Source organism: Pezoporus flaviventris, unplaced genomic scaffold (genome assembly GCF_033815535.1).
Source record: "Pezoporus flaviventris isolate CSIRO_AGI_PZ_B2104156 unplaced genomic scaffold, CSIRO_AGI_Pfla_v1 ptg000017l, whole genome shotgun sequence".
NCBI classification, from domain to species: Eukaryota; Metazoa; Chordata; class Aves; order Psittaciformes; family Psittacidae; genus Pezoporus; species Pezoporus flaviventris.
The window spans coordinates 517,715-541,922 of NW_026892565.1; the positions used below are offsets into that span (position 1 = coordinate 517,715).

General features: G+C 56.5%; 1 protein-coding gene across 1 annotated transcript; it reads left to right on the plus strand.

Annotated features, from left to right (window-relative positions):
- The first annotated feature begins 5,942 nt into the window (after positions 1–5,942).
- SLC26A9 (solute carrier family 26 member 9) lies at positions 5,943–23,917 on the plus strand. Its single transcript, XM_061454882.1, has 21 exons — positions 5,943–6,263; positions 12,738–12,879; positions 13,491–13,630; positions 13,897–14,007; positions 14,275–14,450; positions 14,640–14,804; positions 15,337–15,489; positions 15,833–15,915; positions 16,145–16,292; positions 16,929–17,042; positions 17,402–17,479; positions 18,063–18,158; positions 19,474–19,580; positions 20,094–20,163; positions 20,412–20,504; positions 20,618–20,734; positions 21,253–21,555; positions 21,728–21,782; positions 22,171–22,316; positions 23,029–23,106; positions 23,700–23,917. The coding sequence occupies exons 2-21, from the start codon at positions 12,755–12,757 to the stop codon at positions 23,745–23,747; spliced, it is 2,406 nt and encodes an 801-aa protein (XP_061310866.1). The 5' UTR covers positions 5,943–6,263; positions 12,738–12,754; the 3' UTR covers positions 23,748–23,917.
- Positions 23,918–24,208: the final 291 nt, after the last annotated feature.

Below are 24,208 nucleotides of genomic sequence, written 5' to 3' on the forward strand. Positions count from 1 at the left end.
CTCGGGGTGGGAGCACCAGCGTGGTCCTGGGACAGTGGGGATTGCTCCAGGAAGAGCTGATGGGGCGGCACTGGGCCAGGCAGGATGCTGGCCGGGGCTAAGCTGGTAACATTATCCCGGAGCCGAAACCCGATGAAGGCCGGGCCGAGGGGTTTGGGATTGCCAGGGTCAGCTTGAGCCTTTCTCAGGGTGAAAACCCAAGGCAGGGCATTTGCGTTGTGTGAGTCAGGGAGCTCCTGCGCAGCCACGGCACCGGCTCCCCTGGGCACGATTCACCCCAGCTCTCACCCTCCTGCCCCGGCTGCTGGAGCCAAGACAGCAGGGATGCTCCCAGCTGCGATGCTGGGCTCTGCTCTTCCACCGTCACAGGCTTCCATTCGTTCATTTCATGTTTGTTTCATTCCATTCACATCCACACAAACCGGGTAAGACCCTGGCCTGAGGATGCTGATGATGGAAGGAAACCATCAGCACAGACACAGGAGGACTCGGTACCTGCAGCGTTAGCACCTGACACCCTAAACCCTTGCTCTGCAGTTTGCTGCGGTGCTCCCGAGGTTCCATTGCTCCCATTCCGCCTTCACCACCTCAAACAATGCACCATGAGCTCCGTCTTCCCTGGTGGAACCTGATGGTTGAGCTCTGGTTCCAGGGAGCCTGGTGGGAGCCTGGGGATGTGCATTGCCGAGGGCCCCTCCGCAGGGCTGGAGATAGCGGCTCCTCTGCAGCTCCCTGCCTGCAAACACATCCCCAGAGGGCAGGGGCAGGCAGCCCCATCCGCCCTGCGGCGCCGAGCACAGGGTGGGATGGAACCCTATGGAACCTGGGATCGTTATAACCAAGGCACTGGAAAGGGGCTGCAAAAGCTGGGAAGTAGCTTAAAAGGCTGCAAAGCAGACTTTGACAAATCGGGGGTTTGATGCTCCAAGGGCTGCCCTGGAGCCAGGCTCAGAGAGCTGGGCTGGGTCAGAGGAGAAGAGAAGGCTCCTGAAGGGGAGACCTGAGAGCAGCTCCAGTGCCTGAAGGGGCTGCAGGAAACCTGGAGAGGGGCTTGGGACAAGGGATGTAGGGACAGGCCAAGGGGAATGGCTTTAACCTGCCCGAGGGGAGACTGAGATGAGCTCTGGGGCAGAAGCTCTTCCCTGTGAACATGAAAAACAAGATCATGGCATCAAGCAAAGCCGTTCCTCTGCCCTCCAGTACCATGGAGCAGCAGGGATGCAACCGCATCTGGAGGATGCCAGCAAGAGGCTCTGCAGGGTACAAGTGCCGTGCCTGGATGCTCCTGGTCCCTCTCATGTGCTGGGTTTGCTGTTGTGGCTGCGCCTGGAGCAGCATCCACCGCACACCAGCCCCTCTTCACATGAGCTGCTTTATCCATCAAGGCTGCTTTATTCCACCTCAGCAGTGAGCGCACTGCAGGTGACACTGATGGGGTTTGTGTGACTTTCCCCTGCCAGGAACGCACAATTAGGCCTGGCTTAAGCACAGTCAAGAGGGAGCAGACACCGTCCATCACCCTCTGCCTCGTCCTCCACCTGTCCATGGCAAATATTGATGCTTCTCCTCCAAACCCATCCCATGGGCGCTGCTGTTGCCGTGTCCCCGCTGCAGTGAGTGTGCACGTCGGGGCCATGTGGGGCCGTGGGGCTGTGAGCAGCACATAGAGAGGATCAGGGGCTGTGGCCTGGCCCCTGTCAGCCAAGCACATGCTGAGGTCAGCAGCATCCTGTGGGGCACCAGCCAGGGGATGCTGTGCTTGGAGCAGCTTCCACCGCTCCTTGGGGTCGATGGGCATTAACAAAGCCCTGCAGAGCTGCTGAGTGCTGTGGAGAGGGTCCTGAGCACAGGGGTTGGAACTGGATGAGCTCTAAGGTCCCTTCCAACCCAAACCATTCTGTGAATGATGGCTCTATGAGATGCCCAATGGCCCTGTTAGGCAGCCTGGCATCCCGAGCTGGCTCCTGGCCTCGTGTGACCAGTACCCAGCACCCCCCTGCCTAAACCCCCTCTGAAAAAGGCGAAGCAGCTCTTTCACCTGGAATCTGGCTCCTGATCTCAAGACCAGGGGCGACAGGAGCTCCACTGAAGCCACCCTGCCTTGATGAAAGCGTCTTCTGCAGACCCTGACCTCAGAGCCATGAATAATGAGACGTTTTATTTCAGTGACTTATCTCCCATCACCCAGGTTTGAGCGTTTGGGCCTTAATGAGTTGCCCAAGGCCACATAGCAGGCAAGGGAACTGACACGATGCTCCAAAGGGACCACGTTCGCTTCTCACCCACTGCCCCCCTGCTCCCATGGCCCTGCACCACCTTGCACGAACACCGGCGTCAAGGAGGGGGAAGCTGTTGCCGAGCTCCTCCTCCCTGCAGTTCCCACATTTTTAGGTTGAAAAATTCCTCTTTTTTTTTCAAATTGGAAAACCTCCCTTTACTGGAATCCAATTGTTCGAGTGAAAAAGCCTGATTTCACCTGGCTCCTCACTCAGAATGGGCAGAAAGCCTGGGGGGGGGGGGGGGGAAGCAATGAGTGTGGGGGGAGCCAGAGCCTGGATTCCAGGCGAGCGGGGTGCTCCGCACGCACGGAGCCCGCGGGCTGGGGTGATCCCGCTGCAACCCCTGCGCGTTTGGCTGCACCCAGCCCCTGGGAGCTGCCGAGCTCCGGGAGCATCGCCGGGCCCTGCTGAGCGCACGTGTGCTCCCCGCTGCAGGCACCGAGCTCGCAGCCCCGGCGCAAACGAGATAACAGCGCTCGCCCAAGGGCGCCCGAGGCAGAGCCGGGATGCGGGACCTCAGCACGCTGCCGTGTGCGGCCCCGCGGTGCTCTGCGGGGCTGCCCCTCTGTGGGCAGCGTCTCCTCGGGGTGATGCTTGCCCTGGAGGCTCCAGAGGGAGCTCAGGGTCAGGGGGGCGGGCTCCAGCCGACAGAACCCGCTCTGCCCCTCGAGCAAGGGTGCCCGACGTGGCAAAGCCTTCACTTCGGGGATGCGCTCGCGCGCTGCACTCGTGGTGATGGGGTCCAGGGCTCTCCCATGAGGTCTCCCTCTTAAGACAAGGGCCAGCACCAGCGTGAGAGGGCTCATTCCATAGACCCATCAGGAGGAGAACCCTTCCCTTGCCTTTGGAGACGTTTCTGCAGCGCCAAAGCACGTTGTAAAGGCTGTGAGCAGGTGAGACACAGCAGTTCCCGGTGTCAGACAAGCAGGAAGCTGCAGTGCCTCTCCCCAGCTCTGAGTTCACACCATTAAATAAACCTCATGAAACATCAACGTGGGGCTGAACCACAGGGGCAGCTCTGAAGCTCCCAGCACCTTTCAGCATCCCACGGCGGAGCCTGGTGCTGTCAGTAACCCCTCCGTGTCCCTGCAGGACACCGTGTTCCTCGCTGCTGCCCTGATAAAGCTGCTGAGGCTGGTGCCAGCTCAGACCTGCAGCAAAGGGAAGTGTTAGAAGTTGGCGGCTCCCTTTCAAGTGGGACCTGGGTCCCCATCGCCTGGCACCGCTCCCTGGGAACAGCAATGACCAGCCCAGCATAAGGATCTTATGCTCCTAAGCAGAAGCTCTGCCCTGTGAGGGTGCTGAGGCGCTGGCACAGGGTGCCCAGGGCATCCTGCAGCCCTGCTCCAGCAGCGGCCACCTCGTTCCTGTGGGAGTTTGGACCCCAAATGCCTGCTTTCCTTTGTGGCTGAGGCACACAGCTGAGCTCGAAAGCTCCTGAAGGGGTGGACACGCAGGGAAGCACCAAATCCAGCCCAGAGCCCGGCTCCTGCCCATGCCCGCGGCTGCATGAGCCCTGTTTCCTTGGCAAAACCGAAAGCAGCAGCAGCAGCTCCGGCTGCAGGTCCGAGGGAAGGGGGGGGGGGAAGAAAGGAGTAGGAAGGGAGGCAGGAAGGCTCCGTGCAGGTCCCACCACCGTCAGAACCCCTCTGCCCCGGGGCAGGCGCTGCCTTTCCCCTCTGCCTCTAACCTCAGGCTTCCAAAGCAGCTTTCTCATCGTTTCCAGCAGTAAATTACCCCTGAATTATTGCCCTCATTAAGTGCAATTTATCTGCTAATATTAATCATCTGCAAATAAATCCACACATTCCAGCACTCGGTATGCGCTTATCGGAGCCCAGATAAACAGCTCAGCAGTCCCTGCGCCCAGGGCTCCGTGCTTGACTCTGAGGAGTCCCTTTGGTGTCTTCCCATCTCCCAGAACTTCCCAGCTTCCTGGGCAGCCCCAGCGCTCTCCAGGCACCATCCATGCCCTGTCAATGGCCGCATCCCAGCAGAGTGCTTTGGGCCACACGTGTGGCCGGAGCAGAAGGAGGTGGAATTGGGGTTGTATTTATAGCTACAGCAAGTGGAGTTTGACCAGGACTGCACCTCCCATTGCAAGACACTCCAAAGGACCATTGGTGTTGTACGGGGCTGGCTGTCTGCAGGGGGCAAGACCTTGCATCTCCCCGATCACACCCTCTGGGACTTTGGAATAGCAGCTCTTGCAACGGGAGCCTGTCCCCACGCAGCAGGATCTGTCCCCGTGCAGCAAGAGGGATACTAAGGTGTGAAGGACACAGAGCAGCTTGTGTAAGGCAATGCCCCAGCCCAAGCACCACTGGGTCCCTTTGGCCACGTTGGTTTTGCACCCTGGTGTAACTGCAGTTACTGCGCGTTGGCCAGGGAGCAGCGACGTCCCCTTTTGCCCTTTCTCCATCCTTTGTGGTTAGGATGGAAGCAGGGCTCTGTGGTCCTACATTGGAATGTCAGTTTGGGAAAGGGGGGGGGGGGGGGGAAGGTTCCATTGGTGGAGCTCTGCTAGGAAAAGTGCCAGCTCAAAGGTGGGCAAAGAAGTCCCTTTTAGCATTAGCTGCTGGTCCAGGCAGTTTAGCGATGCGAGCATCACCTCTGCAGCAGAGATGCTGTTTCCCTGTCCCTGCGGTGCCTTGTGAGCAGGATCCCTGGGGCTGGGACCTTTGGGTGCTGCTGCTGCTGCCAGGATTTGCCCCGTGACAGGGACCACGCTGGGCTGGCCCTGCCATGTCATGCGCTTCCGTCTCAAAGGGCTCCGTGCGTATCAGGCTGCCCTTTAAAAATCACACTTGATAGGGGTTATTAATGATATTTACAGGATAACTGCTTGGCAATGATTACCTCTGTGAGAGCGCAATGAATCAGCCCCCTTGCCTCTGCCACCCTCCGGCAGGGTGTTCCTTTGGCATGCTCTGGCACAGCGATTGATTGCCGGAACATGAGATTTCTTGGCAGTAACTGCTGATGCCTTCTACATGCACAAGGTACCAGAGATCAATTCCTTCCACAGCAAGTAGCTCCTCACACATTCCTTCTAGCGGCCTGGTCCTTCGGTGACGTCCCCTGCTGCTGTGCCTATTCCATCACATCACCTGCAACATCCTGACTGGTACCCAGTTCCTGTGCTCCTGAATCCCTCTAGGAGGAGGGGAGACCACGAGCCCTGGCACAGCTCAGCACAGTGGTGCCAGTGGAGGCTGGGGACAAGGGAATGGAGCCCACACCTTTCACATGTTAAATAGAATCATGGAATGGTTTGGGCTGGATGGACCTTAAAGCTCATCCAGTTCCACCCCCCTGCACGGGCAGGGACACCTTCCCATAGACTGAATTGTTTCCTCCTCTAGTGGAAGATGTCCCCACTAGGCCAGGAAGCGACTCTTCCCCATTCCTCTCATCCCTTTGAACCTGGAAATAAGAAAGAAACTGCTTTCCACTGCCAATCCCCTCCTCAAAGCCTGAGCTGCAGGGTCCGGCGCTGGCACAAAGCTCTCCATTGTCCATCCCGGAGACAGAGCACAAAGGCCAGGAGACGCTGCCCACCTCATCCAGGCCAACAAAAGCATCTTCTCCCACCCCGGGTCCAAAGCAGGCGAGGGAGGGGGCCGGGTGATGGTGAATATGAGCTATTGTCACCGGGAGCACAGAGCGACCTGCAAAGGGGATCAAACGGCTGAAGCCAGCGCAGGAAGGGGTGGGGTGGAGGGGGACATCCAAAAAAGCCCTTGTCCCTCTTCAGATCTCCCCTTATCTCCCCGGCTATCTCCTGGGCTTAGCCCGGGCGCACTCGCTGGCAATTACCTGCCCCAAGCCAATCAGGCGCCGAGCACAGCCCTGGGTCCCCTTCCCCGGGGTGGTTTATAAATGACTCACGGGCTGCTCGGAGCAGAGCCCTGGCGCAGCTCCTCGCCTGCACCTCTCGCCTCGTCGCGGCTCCCCTCCAGCATCGGCCCTTCCTCGGCGCAGGTAACCCCGCTCCAACAATCGTGCTCTTTGTCTGGGTGGGCGTGGGGGGTTTGCACAGCTCCGGGTGGGAGCTGCACTATTTGGAGAACTCGTACTTCTGTTCCCCCCCCCCCTTCTCTTTTTCTCCCTCCTTTCGCAAAAGGGGGTTTTCCAGCAGCAGATTTACTCAGGAATTAGCAACACCAAGGATCCAAGAGCTTGATTGATGGAGAGGGGCTGGAAGAGCCAAATGCGTGACTGCATTATTGCCAGAATAAATCCTGCCACCTTATCCTGGCTGGCTCCTGCTGCGCTCCACAAAGGGGGGGTTCCCTGGGATAGGAGAGGCAATACCGATGACAGAGCATTTGTATATATACATATATTACATCTATATTTATATATTGATGTACCACTTCACACAAGTTTTATATATTTATATAACATTTATACATATGTTTCTGGGTCCTTGTTGTCATCAGAGCTTTCTGTGCTTGGGACGATGGAAAGTGGTCCCGGTCCCGAAGATGCTGCAGTTTGCACACACAGGCACCCGGAGGCAATGGGTGAGGAGCAGTGCTTGTGAGCTGGAATCTAACCTAGGCAAAGGGTCTCAGCTCCTGGGGCATGCGTGTATGTGCGCATGCAATCAGATGAGGAAGGAGTTTTAAAGCCGGGAATGGGAAGTGCTCCCAGTCTCATTTCATGGATGTTTAGGTCCCGTTTGGGCAGTGGCCCTCATGCGCAGATAATAGAAGATATCCCCATAAGCCTGCTCCACTGGGTAAACTGCTGCTCACGCAGCGGGGATGCTTCCGCTCTGCCCTGATAAAAGTCACCCACACCTTATTTGTAAGCAAGCTGAAAAGCTGGGGACCCGTCCCAATATTTCCCTTGGAGATAAGTCCTTGCAGTGACATTTGTTGCTGGCCACACTCTTTTTCTGCCTCGAGCCAGAGATTTCCAGTACAGAAACTGTCTCATCCTTGACCGCTGGGAAAGGATGGACTGGCTGACCCCAGAGGTGTTTTTCCTTCCCAAAGGAGCATTTGCAGCAGGCATCCTGGATAAGTGCAGGAATGCTGCAGTCTGCAAACCTGGTAATTCCTTGGGATTTGCATTGCCCACCTGCTTTTCAAAGGCAGAGGGCAAGGTCTGTGTTGGAGGCATGCGGAGAGCAGGAGACTGCAATGGGTTCATCCCTACAGCCCTACACCCCAGGCTCTGTGCCCACTGCCTGGCCCCAGCCCAGCCCTCCCTCACCCTGGTTGCAGCAGCACAAGCAATGTGGAGTGAGGATGGGGTGGGGAACAAGAGGGTTAATCAAACCACACAAGGAACAGGCTCCATCACCCCTGTGTCAGTGCGGGGCAGATCCCCCATGCCCCCGGCATGTGCTGCATTGAACAGCATGCAAGGAGCTGCTGAATACAAGCATTTCACTTCACAAACACCCTGTGGCTTCACCTGCAGTAGATGGCAGATGTCCGCAGATCTCATTATGCTGGTTACCAAGTGCAGAGCTAGTTTGGTTAGAAACTCGTGTGAAGTGGTACATCAAACATTGGCACCGGCCCAGCGACGGCAGAACAAGAGTCCGGCTCCTGCCCGGTGCCTGCACTGGGCTGGGTCAATTGGAATCAGCAAAGAGGCATCTGCCCGATGGAAATCACCTACTGAACACGCCAAATATTTGATCTAAGCAAAGGAAGAGCACACTGATTTAATGCCGGGCTGCCCCGTGGCAAGGGGGCAGGAGTGGAGGAACTCGGCTGCTCCCAAAGGGGGATGTTAACAGCGGGGCTGCAGCACGGGACGGAAAGGTGGGAGCTGGAGGGAAGCAGGGATGTCTCCTCCCTGCCCTGCACCCGTGGTGTGCGGATCCCTCCGTGCCTCCCCACGTCAGGCAGGGCCAGTTAACACCTCCCAGCACCCCTCTCCCTCCTTCTCCATGTCCCCCTCCGTCTGGAGTTCATTCCATCAGCCGTCATGCCGGGTCCTTGCGTGCTGCTGGGGGTAAAATGGCTTGAAACAGCTTCGCTTTATGAACTGTATGGGCTCTGGCGTTTTGCCTTGTCTGAGGCTAAAAGCCCTCCTTGGGATAGGATGTTTTCCATAACTGATCTATCTGCTCGCCCAGCATCAGCCTCTGCTAAACCCCAGCTCCAAATGTGAGCAATCAATGTGTGGCACCGCGTGTGCCGGCTGCTCAGCTCCCTGGAACAGCCACCGCTGCCCTGCCGCTGCCTCCTCCCCTTCCCCACGTCACCAGGAAAGGTGATTTTACCAACATGCTTGTGCCAGAAACGTGGGATCCAGATCAAACGAGGATGATCGGGGCTGGAGCACCTCCCATGTGGAGACAGGCTGAGGAAGTTGGGGCTGTTCAGCCTGGAGAAGAGAAGGCTGTGTGGAGACCTCAGAGCAGCTTCCAGTGTCTGAAGGGGGCCTATAGGGATGCTGGGGAGGGACTCTTCATTAGGGACTGTAGTGACAGGACAAGGGGTAATGGGTTAAAACTCAAACAGGGGAAGTTTAGATTGGATATAAGAAGGAAATTCTTTCCTGTTAGGGTGGTGAGGCACTGGAATGGGTTGCCCAGGGAGGTTGTGAATGCTCCATCCCTGGCAGTGTTCAAGACCAGGTTGGACGAGGCCTTGGGTGAGATGGTTTAGTGTGAGGTGTCCCTGCCCATGGCAGGGGGGTTGGAACTGGATGATCTTAAGGTCCTTTCCAACCCTAACTATTCTATGATTCTATGATTCTATCTGGCTTTCCCCCTGCAAGGTGCTGTCTTCCTGAATCAGTTCAGCTGCAGATGAACCCTATTCAGAGCCAAAGGGAAAATGAAACTCAACTGGATTAGAGTGATCTTAGCGGTGAGGAAAGAGGTGTGGGCAGTGGCTGAAGACACTAACCCCTAGGAACATGCTGGGGGTCCCTTGGTGACAAGCTCCCAGTGTGGACCATCACCCACACTGCCTGGTCCCTAATGCCAGGAGGTCGGAAAGAGGGAACAACCTGGGAGCATCCAATAGAGGTGAATTACACAACACCCTCCTGCAACCCCTGAACTGACTGACAGCAAAACCTCCTCTTCCTCCTGCCTGTGTGCTCCGCGCGCCCAGCTCCATAGCAGAGGTGTGAAAGGGGCAGAGCCCAGCAGTGCAGCCGCCCTGTCCCGTGCCCCAGTGGGAAGCACAGCGCAGGTTCCAGGGCAGGAGGTGACAGGTTCCTCGCTGACCTTGCAGCACTTGGGCCCTTTCACCGCCTTGCCCCAGGGCTTCCATGGCACCTGCAGCCAGAGCCGGGCGCGGGAGGCTGGGAATCGCCGTGGATTCAGTGCTGAGGGCACTGATTGCGGGGAGCAGGAGTCAAGACCTTGTCCTGGTGTCGCAACCGAACCCTTGCACCTGCGCTTGCCTTGTGCAGGCAGACCTTGCCTCCTGGGGTAGGGGGGAGCTGCCTTTTACAACCGGTTCTTGGGCAACTGTGCTGGGAAAGAGGTGTTTTCGGTGAGGATTCCGCCAGGATGTGGAAGGGAGCAGACCTCCGCCAGCTGAGCAGCCGTCAGCAAGAGCTCTGTGTGCAGCGCCTTGTGCAAGGAGAAGGGGGATGGAGAAGGGGCAGACAAAGGAGGAAATGTTATTTCCAGAGCACTGGTTTTTGCTCCCTAAACCGTAGCAGAGGCATGCCCTGAATGTCCAGCTCTTGCACTGGGGTCAATCCGGGCTCTTGTATCACAAGTAAGGCAGTGAACAGATTGCTTTCCCACTCACGCTCCTCGGTCTGGGGTCCCTTTTGCATGCCTATGCCAGCGAAGGCAAGCGGCTTTATGCCAGTGGCTCCTATCAGCGCTAGCCAGAAACCTCAATGTGACTTTCCTCTTCCCAAACACAGCTATCACCAGCGCAGGGATGGAAGATAAGAGCCCAGTGAGCGCATGCGCAAGATGAACACTGGAAAAAGGTCCATGCTTGGCATGCACAGCCTGCTTTGAGGCTGCTGGGGCAGGGGTCAGCCGGGTAGGAGCCGATGGGTCTCTTAGCTGATGCCCTACTGGGACAATATCTTTCACCCACGTCATGCCCTCGGAGCTCAGCAGTTCTGCCTTCGTTCACTGCCTGCCCCAGTTTCTCAGTGCATTTATCAGTGGGGCCAAACTTCACACTCCTCAGCATCCCCCACTGGGGAACGGGCTGCCTGGAAAGCTTGGAAGAGGAGCTCTCACTTGGAGCTCTTCCCCCAGAACTTGTCCTTTCATTGCCACACCATTCTGGAACTGAGCTGTGAACACCCTGGGCCCTGGCTCTCTGCTTCTCCCTCCATGCCCATCGCATCGCTCCAGCATCCTGCCCCGGCCCGGCAGCCCTGCTCTTATCCCACCACCACCAGCACAGCTGGGTTTGCCTTTTGTGCAAGGAGCAGTCCCCCAGCTCGTTCCCTTTAATTCTGAAACCTCAGAGGTTTAACCTGCTGTTTGATGTAGGGCAAGGCCAGCGATAAGCCAAGGCAAGAACCCGACTGTGTCCGAGACGCTGACATCATTAGCCTGTTTGTTTAAGATGGAATTTAATCATGGGGATATTTTCCCCTTGATACTTGCCTTGTTTATTATTTTCCCTGATTGCCAGCACTTTCGCTCAGCAGGGGAAATTCATTAAGGAGCTGGGATAGAATTGGCTGCTCCAGGCTGGCTGGTGGCAGGCAAGCGATGGAGCCCAGAAAGAAACCAAGAGGGGCTTCTTGCCCCGGAACCTGGGGGGGTTCTCACCCTTCAGATGCCTGCTGCTGAACCTGGACCTGGGCTACACAGTGGAAACTGGCAACGGAGAGCAGAGCTGTGGGGCTGGGAGCTGGGAAAGGCTGGGAACCTGCCCAGCAACGGGAGTGGGAGGTAGAGACAAGGCTCCTGCAGCCTGACGTGGGAAAAGCAGGGAATGAGTGGTTATCAGATGGGCTCCCGGTATGAGCGTCGGGACTGGGAAAGAGCCTGGGACACTGCTCAGTGTTGCCCTGCACCAATCAACCCTCTGAGAGGTAACGCTTGGAATTGCTCTTGGAAGGGTATCTCCAGCTGAAAGGGAGCCGCAGGGACGCCAGTGCCTGCAGAGGGCACTGGATTCAGCACCTGGTAACGCAGGAAGAGGGACACGGGATCATAGCATGGACTGGGTTGGACACGTCTCCTCTTTGCCTTAGCTGCCCTCCAAGGACATAGGCTGGGGTCTCTCCCAGAGCCTGGAATCAGAAACACAGCATTGCTGGAGCTGCTCTACAGCAAAGGCACCGGATTGCCCCCAGGATCACTGCAGGAGTGGGGTCCATGACCTCCCTTTCGGAACCCATTAGCTCCTATTTGCATAATGATCCCATTGACCTAAATTCTCCCAAGTTTCAGCTGCCTGCATCATCCTTCCCTTCCTGCCCTGGACTGCTGGGCCACTGCTCCCTGTTACTCATGTCTTCCAGCCCCTAGTCCGAGGTAACTGCTTATCAGCGAGGGCTGACACTGGTCCTGTGGATGGGCATTTTGCCAGGGCACTCAGTGCCTTCACCGCCTTCAGCAGTGCCAACAGAGGGGAGAAGAGGATCTCCCGCATTCAAATCACTCTGCGAGCTCTCCGCAACGGGGATGTTGTTTCTTGGTGCATTCTCCTGCCTGAATCACCAGCTTTTTCCACCCCCTCTTCCACTCCTGTGTTGGGCAATGACCCACTTAGATACAAGCATTACCACAAATAATTACCAAGATCCCTGGTTTATACCTGACCACTTCCTTCCTCCACTCCCAGCCTCTCCAGACTGATTCTCCCCACTTCCAGGGAATCGCTGGTCATAGTAAAATGAGGGTTCTGTGGAATTTATCCTCTTTGGTAAGAGCCAGCCACCAGGCAGGACTAGCGCATCCAGATAGCTGGGCATCTTCATCACTGAAATGGAATAGCAACGGTTATCCTCGCGCACATCACTTCCTAGCCTTGTCTCATGGCAAGTGAGGAACGGGACGGCTGCTGGATGCAAACGAGCCCCTTTGGCAGTGGAAATGAGCCCTCGGGTGGAAACTGCCTTTAGTCAGTGTCTACTTTGCCTTGCAAAGCCCGGCCAACCCTGCTGGCAGGTGGGGAAACTGAGGCACGGGAAAGGTCAAGTGATCTGCCCGAGGCAAAAAGGCAGTGACTGAGATTGCAGAGCTGAGATTGGCACCCCTGCTCCCGTGCCACACAATCCGGGGCGCTGCGGTCCCCTTCCCGCTCATTAGCATCACCTCCACGGGGCCGGGGGAGAATCCCAGTGCCGGGAGCAGCAGCCCCTGGTGCCGGGAGAAGCCACTCCCAGGACCTGCCCCTGCGCCACAGGGAAACTATTTAGGGTGGAGATGTGTGGGGAGGGCTCGCAGGCGCTGGAGGTGTCCGGTCTGTTATAGCGCAGGTGGGGCCGGCTCCGCTCACATTCCTGCCTTTGCTTTTCCCTCTTGTTCCGTGCCGGGAGCAGAATCCAATGATCCAGAGATGAACCAGGCCAGGCCTCGCTACGTCATCGAGCGTCCTGCCTATTCCCTCAGCCTCTTCGACGAGGAGTTTGAGAAGAAAAGCAGAACTTACCCTGTTGGGGACAAACTGAGGAACCTCTTCAGGTAACAGCAGGGGCTGAGCAGAGACCAGGCTCGGTCTGGAGCTGGGCTGCGATTCACACCTGGGGATGCAGTCTCCATTTCTAGCCTGGGAAACCTCCGTGATGTTCAGGGCTTGGGTGGATGAAAGGCACAGGAGAAATGCAAATCGTATTGAAGCAAGTGGAGCTGGTTACTCACTGCTGGCAGGAAGGGTTTGCACGGAGTGCAGTTGGGATGCGGGGGTCTTTTCCAAGAGCTGTTCAATAGGGATGTCAGGATGAGGGGGTGGGTTACTTCTTTCAGCTTTCCAGCTGGGATATCCTTGTATCAGCTGCCTCATTAAAACCAGCACTGCCCTTCCTTAAAGGAAGATTAATAATTGTGCAAATAAAGATGAATAAGCTGGCTGAGCACCGTCTTGGAAATCTAGCCCCATTGCTTGGAAGAAGGGAGGCAGTAGCACAGGGAAGCAAGACCATACACGTCAGCTGGCAGAGACAGTGCATGTGCCAACCCAGAAGCAGTCTGGGCTTAGGATTTGGTGTGGGAGAAAGACTGAGACATTCCTAGGACAACCCTTCCTCGCTCCCTTGCTTCCTCCCTTACGTGCTTGTTTTTCCCGTCTCCTCCAGATGTTCAGCGTCCAGACTCAAGCTCATCCTCTTCAGCCTCTTCCCGATCCTCGTGTGGCTTCCCAAGTACAAAATCAAGGAGTACATTTTGCCTGATGTTCTCGGGGGCGTCAGCGCGGGGACGATCCAGGTGCCGCAAGGTGAGATGCGATGAGCCGGGGTCACTGAGGGGGGACGGCACTTTGCCAGCTCAAGGAGAAGCCTGCACAAGTCCACTTTGGGGGGGATTAGCTGCCAGAAGCTCTGCCTCTGACCTGATTGTCCCTGTCTTCCTCTGTGGTGCCCTTCCCTGCCCTCTTCCGCCCAGAAGGCAGCAGGCACAGCACCTTCTTGGAGCTGGCATGAGTGTGAGCACGGCAAGGGGCTGACACCACCCTCACAGACCCATTTCCCTTGTGCTTTCCAGGGATGGCCTTTGCACTACTGGCCAATCTGCCTCCTGTCAATGGGCTCTACTCCTCCTTCTTCCCATTGGTAACATACCTCTTCCTTGGGGGTATCCATCAGATGGTCCCAGGTAAGAGTCTGCGCAGCAGCCGCCTGCACAAGGCAGTTAAATACTACTCACTGTGTTCCAGAATAGAGGTGTTTGGGCACGTTTGGTCTGCCAGGGGTTTATGGGATCCCATATTCTGGCTGCACAGCAGGATCTCACCCCAGTGACCAACAGCCGCATCCTGCCATGGGGCTGGTTCGGTGATGGGCTGGGTGACTCGGTCCGAGCACCTTCCAGGACAGGATGCTCTCTAGAGAAAGCCACTGACATCACTGTGTTGTGCTGCAGGTACGTTTGCAGTCATCAGCATTATTGTTGGCAACGTCTGCAATGAGCTGGCTCCGGAGTCGGACTTCCAGTACTTCAACCACACCACTAATGAGACCAGCGTGAACACCACAGCCCTGGAGGCGGCCAGGCTGGAGATCTCGGCCACCCTGGCCTGCCTCACCGCCGTCATCCAAGTAAGCGCTTGTATGGCTCCCACACGGAGCCAGCCACGTATTGCTGGTGGCAGGAGGTGGGCGATGCCTCGGAGCCGGGGGTTTGGGGGATCCCAGTTTTGGTGTGAAGCCCTCCCGGAGCGGAGCAGGTTCCCACCACAGCTCCCGAGGCTCCACGCTCCTGACACCCCCCCATCTGTCCTGCCCTAGCTGTGCCTGGGATTCGTGCAGTTCGGCTTTGTTGCCATCTACCTCTCCGAGTCTTTCATCAGGGGCTTCATGACAGCAGCAGGGCTGCAGATCCTCATCTCCGTGCTCAAGTACGTCTTCGGCTTGACAGTCCCATCTTACACCGGGCCCTTAGCTATCGTCTATGTAAGTGGGTGCCTTCCCTGCACCTCCTTCCCCAGTGACCACCCCACCGCAGGCACCCGGGCAAGGGGGGCTTGGGGAGAAGGAAAGGGTGGAGGGAGGGGGAATACGGATGTCCCATGCTGCTGCCACTGTATTTCCTTACAGTGTTATCTGTGCATTAGTTTCCAATTAGAACTACTGAAAGGGGCCTGGGATTTGGGGAGAACATGAACTGTGTTTTACAGCAGGAGACTTGCACAATTGTGATCAACAGAAACCTTTCCTATGAGCAGGATTCCCCATTCTTGGGCTTTCCTGCATCTCCCATGGATGCATCCTCCACTGATGCAGCCAAAACTGCATTTAAGTGGGGAGCACAGCCCCAGGGCTGGTTGCTGATCCCAGCAGCAGGGTTTCTAGCACTTCCCTCACCCTCGTCACATCTCGGGGTGTTTGCAGTTGATTGTGGTAACAAATGATCTCCATTCTGCTGTCCACACTGTCCAGAGTCTCTGGTTCCCTTTGACACCTTCTCCTCTTCTCTCCCCTTTAGACTTTCATTGACATTTGTAAAGGTCTGCCCCAAACCAACGTGGCCTCCCTGGCCTATGCCTTGGTCAGTGCTGTGCTCCTGATCATTGTCAAGGAGCTCAACCTGAAGTACATGAAGAAGATCCGGATGCCCATCCCCATGGAGATCATCATTGTAAGTGACACGTGAGCTGTTCCTTAGGTCCTGCAGGAGCCAGTCCCTCCCCTTACCTGACAGCAGAGAATCAATAGAGTGACTATGATGTGGGCCCCACATGTCTTGGGCCATCCTCGTGGAGGATACCTCTGGTGCCCACCTCATCCCTGTTAGGCTGTACCTGCATCCTGGTGATGCTGAGGATGAGGAACATAACTCCTCATGGAGAAGTTCTCTCCTTTCCTAGCCCAAATCTGGGGCTAATTTTGCACTGTCAGCCTCAGGAGTAAAGCAAGCTTAGTGCTCCTGAGAGAGCTCATGCTCCTTCTGCTCACTGCTCTGTTATTCTCTGTCCTTCCAGGTAATAGTTGCCACTGCCATCTCCGGCAGCTTTAACATGCCTGAGAAGTACGGCATGCCAGTCGTTGGGAAGATCAGCATGGGGTAAGCGCATGTGCGGGTCCGACTCAACTTCCAGCTCATTTTCCTTCCTCCTCCTCCTCCTGCAGCCTTCCCTGCCGTACGACAGCCCCCGTCCAGGACTGCCCAGTAGCACCGCTGCACCTCCTTACGCAGCCGCCTCCATCCCTCCCAGCCACCCGTGGGCTGTGGCATTCCCAGCCACCCACCCCGCTCCTGTCACAACTGCTTCCCTCCTCCGCTCCGAGCGCAGGTTCCCAGCACCAACGCTGCCCCTGGTGCACAAGTGGAAGGACATGATCGGCACGGCCTTCTCCCTCGCCATCGTGAGCTACGTGATCAACCTGGCCATGGGGAGGACGCTGGCAGCCAAGCACGGCTACGACGTGGACCCCAACCAGGTAACGCTCGGCCTGGAAGGACGCAGCCAAGGAGCTCTCAGGCGTGAAGGGAAAACCTCACCGCATGAATGGGAGGCTTTCAAACGCGCCCTGCTCCTGCAGCCGTGCTGCTCCCGTGCATGCGGGCTCCCGTGGCAGCTTGCCATGGAGGGGGGAAAGGACAGGGCAGATCCACCTCGTGTGCACGGGAGAGCCTGCAAAGGGAAGGGAGCCTCAGGCTGAGCTCTGCGCCTTGCTGAGGCTCCAGCCCGCAGTGCTGGCAGAGCTGTGTGTTTGCTGCTGTTGGAGCACAACGAGCACGTGTGTTTCTCACCGAGCACAGACCTGGATTCCTGGTGTGTCACCCAGATACCGCGGGAGGCAGGACATTAAATAATCCTCTTTTGTCATCCCTGGCACAGCGGCAGCTTTCAATAGCAGCCACACATACCGCATGGAGCCCTGCCCTGAGTGCGTCAACAGATGACAACGTGTTGATGCGGAATCGGGCTGCCAGGTCTCCCTGCTATAGCAGAGCCCACCTGCTCTCATTGCAGGGAAGGGGTCTGGGACACTCAGGCAGCAGCTCTCCTGCCCGGCAGCTCACGCCCTCTGTGCCATCGCTCCCCTCTGATGGCCGTGTCCCTGTCTCCATAGGAAATGCTGGCCCTGGGCTGCAGCAACTTCTTCGGATCCTTCTTCAAAATCCACGTCATCTGCTGCGCTCTCTCGGTCACTCTCGCCGTCGATGGGGCAGGAGGGAAATCACAAGTGAGCACCTTCTCCTCTTCCTCTCTTCCTCACCTGGCCCACAGAGCAGCTGCGTGCTGCCGGAGTGCTCCAGGCTGCTGGGGTTAAAGCAGAGCTCCCTCCCTCCCAGCCCCATTTCATTCCCGGGATGATTCTCTGGATCGGTCACTGATGCAGGGCTGTAAATCCCAGCCTGGATTCCCTGGCGGAGCAGCCCGAGGGAGGGCTGGGGTTATCTGGGGGATCTGCAGAATCCTCACCTCTGTCTTACTGCAGAGGGCAGTTATGCCACGGGCTGGAGCAGCAGGAGACAGAAGCCCGGGGGGGGTTAGGAAGGCCCTGGCGTCTCTGTATGCGATTTCTTTCCTCCTTTGCTGCAGGTGGCAAGCTTCTTTGTGGCCATGGTGGTGATGGTGACCATGCTGGCGCTGGGCATCTACCTCGAGCCCCTTCCAAAGGTAACAAACATCTGTACAAACAGCGTGGCCGCTGCGTCACGCGCTCCACGCACCCAAGGGAGGGCAGAGGCTTGCTCCAAACCCCCCGATGCAAACTGCTGCCGGCACCGGGGGCTCCTGCCTGATTGCACTGAGGCTCTGCAGGAGAGAGCAGTCTGAATGATCCCACCCAGAGCCCAGCGGGATCTTTGTGTCACCCTTGCCCATCCAGAGAGAGGGCTGGAGCAGCTCTGCCCTGGAGCCAGGCTGAGAAAGCTGGGCTGGGGCAGCCTGGAGAAGAGAAGGCTCCTGAAGGGGAGACCTGAGAGCAGCTCCAGTGCCTGAAGGGGCTGCAGGAAACCTGGAGAGGGGCTTGGGACAAGGGATGTAGGGACAGGCCAAGGGGAATGGCTTGAACCTGCCAGAGGGGAGACTGAGATGAGCTCTTAGGCAGAAGCTCTTCCCTGTGAGGGTGCTGAGGCGCTGGCACAGGGTGCCCAGAGAAGCTGTGGCTGCCCCATCCCTGGCAGTGCTCAAGGCCAGGTTGGATGCAGCCTGGAGCAGCGTCCACCTCCGGGCTGATCCAACCCCATCTCCTCCTCAGTCTGTCCTGGGAGCCCTCATCGCAGTGAACCTGAAGAACTCCCTCAAGCAGCTGGCGGATCCCTTCTACCTGTGGAAGAAGAGCAGGCTGGACTGCGTGAGTGCTGGGCACGGCAGGCAGCGCAGCCACGGCCACGCAGGGCAGAGGCTTCGGGGGGCAGGAGGATGCTCTCAGCCCCCTTGATCTCTTGGTGGGATCTTGGCTTCCAGCCCTTTAGCACCAAGGTCGGGAGCAGCAGCAGAGCCCAGCTGAGCACTCTCACGCTCAGCGCACGGCTCCCAGAGGCCTGAACTATTCCCTGCTCTGGGTAAATGCCAATCAAGCTCGGGAGCCTGTTTGCCCAGAACTAGCCAAACCGGCCCTGCTCGGTGCCGAGTCAGGACCGCAGGAGTCACACAATAGCCCTGCAGGGTGAGGAGAGCCCTTCGCAGTGATAAGGACCCGAGGCAGGGGTTGATGGATAAACCCAGGCAGGGGGTGAGGGGAGCGAGAGCGCGGTTTGGAAGCGTCTGACATAAGCCAGCAGTGTCTGAAGGGCTCCCACGGAGCCAGCATCCCGTCAGCGCCTGGCACACGGCCTGTGGGGGAAACGAGGAGTCCAAAGGGGCTGGGCTGAGTGGAGAGCTGCCCCAAAGCAGTGTTCGGACAGGGCTGGAGATGGGTGAGCAGAGCAGGCAGAGGGCTCACGGGGGGGATCAGGAGGGAAAGGCACCCTCCATCCACACATGGAATCATGGAATGGTTTGGGTTGGAACGGACATTAAGATCATAGAATCATAGAATAGTTAGAGTTGGAAAGGACATCAAGATCATCCAGTTCCAACCTCGGTCACAGGCAGGGATGCCTCACTCCAGACCATGTCACCCAAGGCTCTGTCCAACCTGGTCTTGAACACTGCCAGGGATGGGGCATTCACCACTTCTCTGGGCACCCTGTGCCAGTGCCTCAGCACCCTCACAGGGAAGAGCTTCTTCCTTATATTCAACCTGAACTTCCCCTGCTTCAGCACTAAGTGCAGGGATCCCTCATAGCCCAGAGTGAAGTCTGGATGGAGGGAAGCCCTTCTTGTCATTTATATGTACAACACATATGAATGAAGATGCTGAAATCAAAATTACCCTGATTTTTCCCAGGTCAAAGTTAGGTTTATCAGGGTTGAGGATGGGATTATAATAACCTGATGGTGATTTTCAGAGGCCATGGTTATATGGATATGGTTATATGAACTGGGTGATCCTGAGGTCCTTTCCAACCCAAAGCATTCCATGGTTCTATGAATTCAGGTCCTGGTGTTTTCACCCCGAGCTGTGTAGTTCCTGGGGTGCAGGCTATCAGCACAGAGCCGTTCTCCATCCCTCACCGTGCCCATGGTAGAGGAAGAGGTTGTGCCATGCTCTTCTCTCCCTGCAGCTGGTCTGGCTGGTGAGCTTCCTGTCCGCCTTCTTCCTGAGCCTTCCCTACGGAGTCGCTGTGGGCGTGGGATTCTCGGTGCTGGTCGTGGTTTTCCATACCCAGTTGTAAGTCCCGGGAGCAGCCCCAAAGAGCAAAAGAGAAGGAAAACCTCACGACAGATTCCTTTTACGAGTGACCTCTGGCCCGTGCGGGGCAGGGACGTGCAGCAGGAGCCCGGGGGAGTGCAGGTGTCCTCCTGGAATGTGCAAACAGGAATGGCAGGCGCTAATTTACTGCCGGCCCTGTGCACATCCCAAGGCAGGGGAAGGCTGAAGGAATTCACTCCAGCTGCCTGCATAGTTCCCAGCAGAAAGTCCTGCTCGGAAGAGGAACGCGCCCCGTGGATGTGTGTGAAGGTTTCACACCGGGTTTAATCCCTTAAAGCCCTTTATTGACATTTCCCAGCCTGGGATCTCAAACTGCTGACTCTTTGGGGTTTTTACCCTATAGGCTCTGCAGGGATGAAATGGAAGTGTTTTCATTAAGCCAGTTTTCATCCCTTGCTATGGAACATGGAGTGAAGCAGTTTGCTTCCCCTCCACCACTTACTCTAACGCTGATTGCCCCTTCTCTCCCAGCCGAAACGGCTCTGCCCTGGGCCAGATCACTTCCACTGACATCTACAAGAACCCGAAAGCCTACAACAAGGTAAGCAGAACCCCAGAATGGTTTGGGTTGGAAGGGACCTTAACATGACCCAGTTCCAACCCCTGCCACGGGCACTTGAGCATCCATTCTTTGCCACAATGTGGTGAGGACACTCGAGCCCATGAGGTTGGCTGCCGACTGGTTTCAGGGGCAGCAGGAGAGCTGCTGCTCAGTTACCTGCTGCCCCAAGCCCCCATCACCCTGCAGCACCCCAACAGGCCTGGGCTGAGCTCTTGTCTCTGTTGCAGGTGCATGAACTTAATGGCATTAAAATCGTGACCTACTGCTCCCCACTGTATTTTGCCAACTCGGAGATCTTCCGGGAGAAGATCATAGCCAAGGTGAGCGCTGCCCTAATGCCCTTCTGCTTGCAGCCAGCCCCAAACAGCCCTTGCTGTTGCCCCTGGCTATGGGGCTGAACAGACTCTGCCAAAGCAAAGCCTCTTTCCCACAGACAGGGGTGGATCCTGGCAAAGTGTACTTGGCCAGGAAGAAGTACGTGAAGCGGCAGGAGAAGGGCACGGCACAACCACCACCAAACCTACCCAAACTCCTGCTGAGGCAGAACAAGGTAGCTCGGTCTGGGTTCCTGTGTTGAGGAATAAGACCCCAAGTCCCCATCAAACAGCTCCTCTTGACACAGGATTTTCTGCGCTGTCTTCCTGACCACACTTTGCTTCCTTTCCTTCCTGCCTACATCTCCATTCCTCCCAACAGCCTAAACCTTAAGATGCAGCAGAACTGGAAGTGGCTGGGATTAAGAAAGCTCTAGAGATGGAAACGGGGTGAATGATCTGCTAGGAACGGGGCTTGCCCTCTTTCTTTAAAGATGCCCTTTGTCAGCGTTTCAGGTTAGAAGTGCCCTTCTGAAGCACATTTCCCAGCTTCACTGGAGCAGCCTTGAAGCATGTGAACAGGAATAACTTGAAATTAACTCAGTGTACTCCAGCCCCAAGGGACACTCAGCCCAGCACCAGGCTGGAGCTAGTCCAGATTAAACCACTTCCTGCCACCGGCTACTTGAGGTGCGTTCACACGTCAGGATCTGGGCTCGCCCTGCCCTCACTGCGCGTTTCTGCTTTGCTGCAGACCCTGTCTTTGCAAGAGCTCCAGAAGGACTTCGAAAGCAGCTCTCCAACAGACACCAACAACAACCAGACGACCGCTAACGGGGCCAGCATCTCCTACGTGACGTTCCAGCCCCCTGGCACCAGCGCTGCCGGCTCCAGTGAGCTGGGCAGCACTAATGCTGTACAAGGAAGCACCTTCCTGCCTGCAGCAGAGCTCGACCCTGTGATGACAGCACCGCCCTACCTCAGCTTCCACACCATCATCCTGGACATGAGCGGAGTGTGCTTTGTCGACCTCATGGGCACAAAGGCGCTGGGCAAGGTCAGTTCTGTTCTCCAAACACAGGCAGGCAACGGGCACCTTCTGGGGCAGCTGGGATAAGTGTTTACCCTCCTCTCCATCAGCATTCCCAGGACACGCGGAAGGGCCTGGATAAAAGACTTCTGAAGCAGAAGTATCATTAATTCGCTCTCTCCCTTCTCATCCCTTCTAGCTGTGTTCCAGCTACCAGAAGATTGGGATTAAAGTGTTCTTGGCAAACGTGCAGGGTAAGAATCCGCACAGAACCTATTTCCATGTGATCTCCCCCCATTCGTGTGCCCCTGGCAGGCAGATCTTTTCGTGCTCCTTATGCAAACTGTGTGAGCTGTCAGCCTTTTGATGGACCCAACTAGCCCAGATGAAAGAAGAGAACAGAAGAAAGGGAAGAGAACCCCTGTTCTGTGTCTGAAGTAGCTCCTTTCACTTGGGAAGGGATACAACTGGAACTTCTCCATGTTTAGCACGTAGGAAAACAGATCCCTGCACTAATTCCTGCAGCAGACCTGTTTCTTCTCCATGCACCCCAGCCCTGCTTTAGCTCAGAGGACCACTGTCAGCCTTTGGAGGCTTCCTTCTTTGGTTTCCTTCTTGCTCATGGGTCTTTCCTTCCTTCAGCCCAGGTTTACAATGACATTAGCACAGGAGGCGTCTTTGAGGAAGGGGGCCTGGACCGAAGTCACCTCTTCCTAACAATCCATGATGCTGTCCTCTTTGCACTGGCAGATATCAAGGAAGTTGTCCACCCGCCCAGCTTAGAAGAGGTAAATTTGCTCCCCAGGATTTCTGCAGCTCACAGGACTCTACTGTGAGGTTTACTCACTGCACAGAGGCAGAATAACCCAATACTGCACCCTTCTTCCCTATCTCAAGTGGTAAAGGTCTAAATCCTACAAAACATTTTATCTCCTAATTCTGACGTATGGGCTGGCACCTATGGATTGCATTGATTCAATCCCTATCCAGATGAATGTTGTCCTAGCCCGGAGAAGCCAGAAGAGCTGTTCCAACACTATGCTCCCATTTGGTGGTGTCTGGGATATGCAGCTGCATACAAAAGCAGAATTTGACCCCCAGACATGAAGGCAAAGCACATTCACCAGTGCTGGAATAGCCCCAGCATCCCTGCGTGCTCCCCTTGGTGGGAGGAGGAAAGGCTGAGGCAGGGATGTGGCACATACTCACAACACAAGCTACTTCCCCAAATGCAGGCTGGTTTATTGCATGGTAACTGGAGCTGGAAGCAGGGCAGTGTCAGTCAGTTATCCCCTGAGAACAAGGGAAGGTATCTCCTATCTCAGCAGAGAGATATCTACGTGCCAGCTCAGTCAGAGGAGATAAACCCCTGCAACGGGATTCCTTCTGTGCCTCTTCTTCCTGGGCACTTCCCTGGGAGCACGTGGGATGTTTTAAGCCTTTTTCATTCCTTTCACACACCCCCCCGCTAATTCATGGATTTGATTCTCTCCGGCACAGAGGCCAGACCAGACAGAGCTCTCCATCTATGATGAGTCTGCGGATGAAGGCAGCACAGAGTTCAAGAACCTGGAGGAGGTGAGCTCCAGGGTCAGGGTCACGCGTTCAGCTGTGGACATAAGGTGGCAATCAGAAGCTGTGGTCGGGAGTGATGGGGTGGGCAGTCCCCTGTGCCAGGCAAACTGCTAGACACAGAAATGCTTTGAATAGCTGAACACTGATTTAAAACCCCTGTCATGAGCTCTGGCAGGCACCTGGATGAGGAGCAGCCCTGGTTCCCCACAGGGCAATCCTTCAATCCAGTCTGGGTCACACAGTCAGACCTGTGGTCTCCACGCACAGGGGTGAACTTGGAGAACCAGGTTTAGCTCAAGCCCAACAGTCCCTGGACAAGTTTTCCAGCAGGCTTTGTTAACGCTGAAGTTATCTGCACCCACTGAACCCCGGTCCGTGGGAGGAGACACATTCCAGTGCTGACCTTCCCCATGCTATCCATGCACGGCTGGAAGCACAGTGACCTCCCTGCCTCCGGCTTTCCCTTGCGGAGCAGGGCTGGGAAGGGCTGGAGTTCCTGCCCTCATTCCCCTGTGTGACCAAATGACTTCTGAGCTGTGCTGCTGGGTGTGTGCCACGCATCAGCCCTAACCCAGCGTGTCTTGTGTGCCCTTCAGGAGATGTTTGGCAGCATGTTCCACTCAGAGACCCAGACAGCTCTGTGAGCACACAGGGAGCCTCAGCACAAGGCAAACCCTCCCAAAGAGCCTCCTCTCTCCCATCCCCTCGTGAAGAGCTGCACTTCTGCCTGGGGGATACAACAAGTTTGCAAAGCAAGAGGCCATCACCCCTCTTGAACTGGTACATTCCTCCCTCCATCCTGCTCTACTTCTGGTCTTGAGGGCAGCGTACAGAAACACTGGAACCAGGAACTCAGGAAACGCCACCCCATGAACTACAGAAGTGCAGTGAGCTCGTTCCAAGGCAGGTGCCTTAACACAGAGGACAATTACTCGCTATTGCCAAGAGACCCAGCAGTCAAACTGAGATCTGAGTGCATTTTATGCCTGCAACTGGGGGGCAGCCCGAGTGAGGCCAGGACCATCCCAGGCAAAGGAGCCTGCCTCCCTAACACAGAGCCAGGCAGCTGGGAGCTTCATCATCCCCAAGTCTGACGTTCTCTTCC